Here is an 8102-nt window from a genome sequence, read left to right as displayed (position 1 = left end):
TTGTACAGTATAAAAACCATTACGCCTATGGAGAGTCCCCATAAACCATAAAAACAAACCTGTGTGTGTGTGTGTATTGTATGTGTGTATGTGTATATATATTCTGTATATATATATATATATATATATATATATATATATATATATATATATATAATAAAAAACAACCCCAAATAACCTTTAAATAACTTTTTTAAAATCTGCTCCTCGCTCCATTCGCATACTCTGCTTGGGACTAAATATCTATTTATTTATTTGTTCTGTTTTTTAAAGGTTACACTAGTGGAGGGACCCTCTGGTGATTTAATCCCCAAAATGAAGGAACGATTTGGAATAAAATCCTTTGATTTTGTGTTTTTGGACCACTGGAAAGATCGTTATGTACCAGATACTAAACTTCTCGAGGTAAGAAGCCCAAATTACGCTACTGATTATGTTAACCCCTCAAGAAGTTATTCTAAAATATTTATAATTACAAACATATTTATTTTATAACATTGTAGGACTGTGGTCTACTCAGGAAAGGCACTGTCCTGCTGGCTGACAACGTCATTTGTCCCGGAGCTCCGGAATATTTGAAATATGTGAAGAACAGCGCACACTATGAAAGCCGATACTACAAATCCAACCTGGAGTACACCACAGTCGAAGATGGCCTGGAGAAATCTGTCTTCTTAGGATGAGAAAGGTCTTAATTTACAAGCAGATGTACATGAAAACAGGGTTGCACAAGGGGAAAAAGAACAAGCCACTTCCTCTAAAATACCCAGTGAGTCTTGTGATTCCATGTCAATTAAATCAGACAAACTGATGTTTTGTCCTTAAAACCCACTTGCCACAAAGTAATGCTGTGAAATCTCATTAAATACACAATTTCTGCTGAGCTATGATTTAAGAAATTTTACAACAACCTACTGATATACTGTATTTGGGTTTTTCAGGAGAGTGATTGTATTGTTTGATAAAGCTATGAAATTAAGTCTCTTATAAATCTTGTTTTTCCTAAGTAAAGAATGTCACAGAGGTCCTTCAATGTTTTTCAGTATTTTTCCTCATATTTTTCTTGTTTTTCCAGTACAAATATCTAAACATTTTACTTTTACTTGAGAAGCAAAATGACAAGATATTTAGTCCTGTTTTCTAAAAAAAAAGTATCAAAATTGAGTTTTTGCTTAAAACAAGTAATGATGTCTGGCAATGGGGTAATATTTTTTTCTCTCTTGTTTTTACACATTTTTCAGAAAACAAGACTTAAGTAATTTTTATTCTCAAGTAAACATATCTTGTTTTTAGAATATTTACATATTTTTGCTTGAAAACAAGACAAAAATACTAAGTAAGATTTTTTTTTTGCAATGTTTATATTGATATTGTATCAATAAAATAAAAGTTGAGATTAAACACATATGACAATTTGTATATAAAGACTATTTTATTAATGTGAAAATAGCATTAATAATTAATTTGAATCCTAAAAACTCATCCAATGACAGTTTCTAGGTTCAAATGACAAAGTAATTAAAGGTGGGGTAAGCGATTTCTGGTAGCCAATGTTGACATTTCAAATCACCAAAACATAGACGCTCCTACCTCAAAAGGGTCTCGCCCCTATTTTGATAGCTCCGGCTCATCCCTGCTTAGCTTCAGTGGGTAACCAGTCTTGGGCTACAGGGTGATATGGCTGTCAGCTAATAAGCATTAAATAATAATTAAAGGTGGGGTAAGCGATTTCTGGTAGCCAATGTTGACATTTCAAATCACCAAAACATAGACGCTCCTACCTCAAAAGGGTCTCGCCCCTATTTTGATAGCTCCACCCCGCACATACGTATGCAATCCAGGCAACGATTAGTTCTGTGAAACAAAGCAAAACCAATGTTACACCGTGTCTACACCGGACGCGAGCGGCGCGACAAAATACTATATAATTCATTATAATCAGTAATGCTGTCTACACTGGATGTGGCGCGGCGCGGCGCGGCGCGACACGACGCGACACGACACGACACGACACGACAAATCCTCGACAGAAAACTGCTGCTGCGTTCTATTTATGACATATTGACACAAATTTCAAATGATTTTCAATGGTCGCTTTGTTGCGTCCAGTGTACTAGACAGATTTTAGCTGTTGCCAGAGGCGGACTTAACCATTAGGCAGAGGTAGGCAACCGCCTTGGGCCCCCAAAAGCCAAGGGCCCCCTAAAATGCTTTTTATATGCAAAATGCGCACAAGTGGTTGCTGTGGTGTTCATTACCACGACAACCGCCTGTGCGTCCACGTTGAACGTGCTTCTTAGCAAAAGTAGGGCGATGTAGAAAATGGGGACGGAATCCCGGAATCTATTCATAAAAACGGAATTTACTGTGTAACGCGGAATGTGAGGGAATGCACGCGCAACGCTCGCGGTTGTCGTCTGTAGTAGCTAAATAGTATTTTTGCTATTTAATATTCACATACACTAGTCCAAATCGCGGTTTGATTGAAGTGTACTGAATTGCATTTGATTTATTCATTCAATATTTGACGAATTCCGTGACATTGCTCGTTACACAGTAAACTTCTGTTGTGTAGCATTTTGAATGTACAAAAATTAAAGGGTTTGTGTCATTTTCATTGGAATAAAAGATAGATTAATGTTTTCGCCTTCATTTGATTACCAGAAAAATGAAAATACACAACACAGAATTTCTAAAAAAATAAATAAATAAAATTAAGATTTCATAGGGCCCTATTATTGTATACAAATTAATAAATCACCACGTATTGTCCAACCTACTCTAATACTATTATAACCTGTTTAAATGTGAACAAGGGATTTACAATATTAAATAAATCCTTTATTTATAACGTACATGAAAAATCTAAAAGATTAGACAACTATGGGACACGGTCGTACAGCAGCGAGCAACAGTGAAAGGAACCTCAAGGTTGTAAATGTGTGAAATTGTATAGGGCCCCATTCCTGTATTTTGCCTGGGGCCCCCAAATCACTAAATCCGCCCCTGGCTGTTGTGACGCGGCGCGACAACTGTCGTGTCCAGTGTAGACATGGTGTTACTCACCTATCAAGAAGAAACAAAGTAACCTCGGCGTCCGATCGCAGGCCTTCTGCTCCTTGAGTTCTCTCCAGCGCTGGAAAGCTGATCTGATATTTACACGGGTCCTACTTCTTGCCTTATCGTAAACCTTCTTTTGTTCCGCAGACGTTTTCATCTTTTGCTTTTTACTCGCTATCTCTATCTTTCTGTCGTCGCTCGGCTCATGTCCGTCCTGTGCACTGAATGCTCTCTCCTCCGCATCATGAGTAGACACGCCCCTTACTGCTGATTGGCTACAAGTTTGTTTTGTTACTCGACCCGACTCAGTTTTCTAAAACGTTTTTGAAAAAATACATACCCCACCTTTAAAGAATTACTTTTGCTAATTTTTCAAACAGGCATGGTATAGAATTAGAGAACAATTTAATGAATGAACAATGCATTATACTTTCAGAAGACGTTAAGTCTCTTTTCATGGGAAAATAGAGCACTGTTTTTTACAATGGTGGGTCATTTTTGTGTGAGATATACAGTGTTTTTACTCTGAAAGTATGAAACAATCAATCAGAACAATCTATATGGGGTTTATATCTGGTCTGTGTCAAAAACATAGTACAAGTAGAACATTTGTTTAAAGCAGCACTATGTAACTTTTTCTGTGTTCAAAATTTGCAAAATGTATATAATGAGCGCGTACATCATGAATTCATCTTCCAAACCGCGTTTTTGTCTTATTCCGAATCACTACGGTGCACTTATAATAAGTACTTATATTTGGACTATTGTAGCCTGGTCACCGCTGCGGAGTAACACATACCTGCGTGAATCGCCATAGACATAAACTTAGAGAAGTAGCTCCGGTTGGAATGTTCTTCCGCGGGATGTGTGCAGTTCTGTTTATTAACTGCTAGAGCGCCAAAAGTTACATAGTGCTGCTTTAAAGATTGTATGTTGAACAGCATGTATACTGTACAAATACAGGGGAAAAAAATTGATGATTCACCAAAACTTGAATGTAAACTCATTCTCAGAATATCACTCTTGAGCCCTTCCACTACTGAAGATCTTGGCCAGGAGGGAAACGTTCGATTGAGCTTTGTCCTGGATGGTTTTGCTCTTCTGTTGTGCCTTCTGGAGGTTCTTCTTGGACAAGCCTTTGTTCTTAAACCGTTTCAGGTGGATCTCCTCTTCTGTAGGTCGCTGTTTGTAGTCCCACGTCTTCTCCTCTACGACCTCTCCCTTCTTCTCCTTCTTCTTCCTTAGGTTCTCCAGCTTCTGGCTCTTTTCCACACTAGCCAGGTAGAAGTTGGTCTCCTTCTTCGCCTGGGAGATTTCGGTTCTCATACGCTGATGATACACCGTCTGCTCGTAAGCCAATCGTTCGCTGAGATGGCACCACTGGAACCTGTGCAGATACTTAATGAAAAAGAAAGAGAAAAAGTAACTATACAGCTTCATATATGATGAATTTTAGGTACTCAAAAAAGTCTGGGGTTAGTAAGATTTTGAAAAGTCTCTTATGCACACCAAGGCTGCATTTATTTGATGAAAAATACAGTAAAAACAGTAACACTGTAAAATAATATTACAATTAAAAATAAATATTTTCTATTTCAATATATTTTAAAATGTAATTTATTTCAGGGACGCAATGCTGAATTTTCAGCATCATTACTCCAGTCTCCAGTCTCACATGATCCTTCAGAAATCGTTCTAATATTCACTTTTCATCAATTAAATGTATCCTTGCTGAAAAAAAAAAGTATTAATTCCTTTAAAAAAAAATCTTACTGACCCCAGACGTTTAGAATGGTAGTATATCCGTATTATGTACCTTTATGGACCACAGGTCGCTGCTGAAGCGGCTCTTCTTCTTGTTGGCCATGGGTGTGTTGTGCAGACTGGCTGCGACTCTCTTAGCGATGCGCTTGTCTCTGAACTCCACCCAGCCCTCCGTGAAACTGGATGAATTGCTTCCTGCCTTCTTTTTCTTTCTTTTCACACAACGATCTAGAAAAGAGTCACAAAAAATGTTTATATGGAAAGTTTGTCAAACATGAAAACATGCACTTTGATACAAGATATCATTTTGTGGGGGAGTTTTCAGCATCATTACTCCAGTCTTCAGTGTAACATGATTCAGAAATCATTCTAATGTGCTGATTTGGTGCTCAGTTGTTATCAATTGTTAGTGAAGCTTTTTATTATTATCAGTGTTGCAAAACTGTTTTTTTCTGCTTATTTTTCTGTGGAAACTATGATACTTTCTTTTTACAGGATTCTTTGATGAATAGAAAGAACAGAATTTTATTTGAAGGAGAAATATTTGTAACAAATAAATGTCTGGTTTCCACAAAAACACTAGCAGCAGCGCAACTGTTTTCCACATCGGTAATAATAAGAAACCTTTCTTGAACAGCACATCTGAAGGATGGATCATCATGTGACACTGAAGACTAAAGTAATGGCTGCTGAAAATTCAGCTTTGCATCACTGTAATAAATTATATTTTAAAATCTATTCAAACAGAAAACAGTTCAATATTTCACAAAATGACCGTTCACTGTAATTTTGATTGAATAAATATAGCCTCGGTAAGAAGAAGAGACCTTATCTGTAAAAGTTAGTTTGATTTAATGGTTTAATTTAGTACTTTCACGAATATAGATGACCCCAGAGCTAATGGACATCGACTAAAAGCCACAAAACAACGATTTTGATTTAAAAAATTTGGCTGTAAGACAGTATACATGTCTATTACTGTCTATCTATTGCCTATTGTAAAGTACTGTAGTTTTACCTTCAGGCTGTAGGAAGATCCTCCCGATCTCTCCGTACACACTCAGCATAGTCCGCATGTGTTTTGGTCTCATTCTCGGAGGAATGTGTCCCAAATACACGATACCTGGAATCCATTTCTTGCCCTTTGGTTTCTCAGGCTCATCTTCTTCATTTCTATCCAGGTCAAGAGCTTCACCATCATCTGCATTCTCATCTTCCTCTTGTTTAGAGTCATTTAACTCTTCTTCATTGACCATGGGTTGTGTTTCTAGGTCTGCTGTAACTTCATTCTTCTCCGGAAGAGCCATAATTAGATGTGACAGCTATTACTGACTAACACGAGAGAGACGGCATATTAGAAATCATGTGAAATATCTTAAAATAACAACTCCAATAAAATCCGCTCACGTACTCTTTAAAACAGTAACTGCAAAACACTTTTATTTGATGTGACTCTTACTTCGAAAGAGTAACCAGTATATTTCCATGTAAAATGCTGTCTTTATCCATAAAAATATGTGTCCATTCCGAGATGTTTTTGGAAAAATTACAGGGATAAATCGACATGTGGCACGGAAAGCGGCTCTGACGTCAAAATCAAGCGTCAAGAAGACAGCCTGGACTTTCTTAAAGACACAGAACAGTTTTTACAACGCGTCCTCTGGTATCCATTGTATTATATTATAGAATTGATGTTATTAAATGCTTTATGGACCATTATATAATAACTCTATCTGAATTTAATATATTTCAAATATGAATACATAAATGGAATTACTCCATAAAAAAGTAACTAATTACGTTACTTAGTTACTTTTTATGGAACGTAATGCGTTACATAACTTTTGCGTTACTTTACTTTGTTTTTAAAATAAAAAAGTTATATTTTTGGCAAATATAAAAGCCTTTTCACACCAAAAGTGAAATGAATAAGCCTCAGGCTGAAGGGAAAGTCAATTTACGTCCGTACAGTAGAATGCAGAAGAAGAAATTTCAACACACTTCAGCAATAAAAAAACACACAAATGTTTGTCTAGAGTAATTTTTGCTTATTAGTATGATTGAACTGGATCATCGAAGGTCAGAAGCAAAGACATTGGTTAACAGAATGGGATTAAATACATAAAGGATATTTGTGTTGTTTAACATTTAATTATTGCAGGTTTGCGTCATATTCTGAGTTGCATTATTTTTATTCATTTTGAGGAATACTGAATCTGTGTGCGTTTTTTTTTTTGTGAGGGAGATGAATTAATGCATATTCATATTTATTTTAGAACTACAGTAGCATCTTCTGATTTCTCTCAACATGGGGACAGGAGAGCTGTCAATCAATACATTGGAAAAAAAAGTAACTTCCGTTACTTATGTGAAAAAGTAACTCAGATATTCTCTTGTAAATTAAAAAGTAATGCGTTACCTTTACTAGTTACTTGAAAAAAGTAATCTGATTACGTAACTCGCGTTACTTGTAATGCGTTACCCCCAACACTGGAAATGGATAATTATATAATGCACCCTGTTATTGTAGTCTTCATACTAAACAGCAGAGGGCGACAAAACACAAGGAAATATTTGAGCCCAGGTAATTTGAATTGATCATAATCTGCAATTTGTTAAATCACAGCTCACAATTTGTTAAATCATAGTTTTAAAGAATAAACTGCAAGACATTATGCTGTACTTAGACATGATCATAATGTATTGTAATGTATTGCAACACAACTGTAACACATTAAATTTCTTTAAATAGATCAAACGTTCAAGACAATCTTGATGTTGACTCTGAGAAGAAAGACCACAAAGTTTGGAGTTTCTCTTAAAGCTTGATGTTTGAAGGTTTTGAAGGAGAGACCATGCGAAACTGTAACTGTGGGTTTGGATCAATTTAAACAATATCTATGAAATATAATGCATTTAATGGTATTATTACTGCTGGAACATGTAATTGTTACCTATACCAAAAAAGTAGCTCATTTATGAGCCTCGGTTTGTAAAGAAAAATGTAAAAAAAAAATGTCACAATTGCCTGAGGTCTTTTCTATTCATTTGTCTTTCAGCCACTGAAAACTTCAATCCAATCATCATAAATTCATTACTGCATAGCTGTTATAAATAAAGACCTGTTAAATAATGGCACGATGAAAACAGAGGGACGTTTAGAAGCATACAAAGAGAGGAAAAGACGCACCCTTCCGCCATTATCCCCAAGAGTGTGTTCCTCCCTGCAGGCATGCTCTGCTGAATGCATGGCCATGTGCCCGTCACATGTGGCTTCC

The 8102-nt window shown here is 36.3% G+C and overlaps 2 protein-coding genes across 4 annotated transcripts in view; one reads left to right on the top strand and one right to left on the bottom strand.

The window, feature by feature from the left end:
* LOC107653432 (catechol O-methyltransferase-like) overlaps positions 1–822 on the top strand; it is an 11075-nt gene extending 10253 nt beyond the window's left edge. Inside the window, exons 5-6 of the mRNA XM_016440146.1 lie at positions 274–405; positions 504–822. Coding sequence (XP_016295632.1) covers positions 274–405; positions 504–683 — 312 coding nt within the window. The 3' untranslated portion in view covers positions 684–822. The remainder of the gene's footprint in view (positions 1–273; positions 406–503) is intronic.
* Positions 823–3919: 3097 nt separating this feature from the next.
* On the bottom strand, positions 3920–6417 carry LOC107653431 (activator of basal transcription 1-like). Of its 3 annotated transcripts, none has more exons than XM_016440145.1 (4): positions 6236–6417; positions 5843–6156; positions 4877–5052; positions 3920–4458 (listed from the first exon to the last, which is right to left on the bottom strand). In XM_016440145.1, exons 2-4 carry the CDS (start codon positions 6129–6131, stop codon positions 4078–4080), a joined length of 846 nt encoding a protein of 281 aa, XP_016295631.1. In that variant the 5' UTR covers positions 6132–6156; positions 6236–6417; the 3' UTR covers positions 3920–4077. The 3 variants fall into 3 exon arrangements, with proteins under 3 accessions (XP_016295631.1, XP_016295629.1, XP_016295630.1); XM_016440143.1 differs by having other exon boundaries at positions 6284–6417; XM_016440144.1 differs by having other exon boundaries at positions 5843–6146; positions 6284–6417.
* Positions 6418–8102: the final 1685 nt, after the last annotated feature.

The sequence above is a fragment of the Sinocyclocheilus anshuiensis genome, unplaced genomic scaffold (assembly GCF_001515605.1).
Source record: "Sinocyclocheilus anshuiensis isolate Anshui unplaced genomic scaffold, SAMN03320099.WGS_v1.1 scaffold71, whole genome shotgun sequence".
In the NCBI taxonomy this organism is placed as follows: Eukaryota; Metazoa; Chordata; class Actinopteri; order Cypriniformes; family Cyprinidae; genus Sinocyclocheilus; species Sinocyclocheilus anshuiensis.
This window is presented reverse-complemented; position numbering and strand designations above follow the sequence as displayed.

Coding starts and splice junctions, on each gene's coding strand:
- LOC107653431 (XM_016440145.1), bottom strand. CDS start 6,131: ATGGCTCTTCCGGAGAAGAATGAAGTTACAGCAGACCTAGAAACACAA. Junction 5,053..5,842: donor GATCTTCCTACAGCCTGAAG/GTAAAACTACAG, acceptor ACTCTTTTCTAG/ATCGTTGTGTGAAAAGAAAG. Junction 4,459..4,876: donor GCGACCTGTGGTCCATAAAG/GTACATAATACG, acceptor TTTTTCATTAAG/TATCTGCACAGGTTCCAGTG.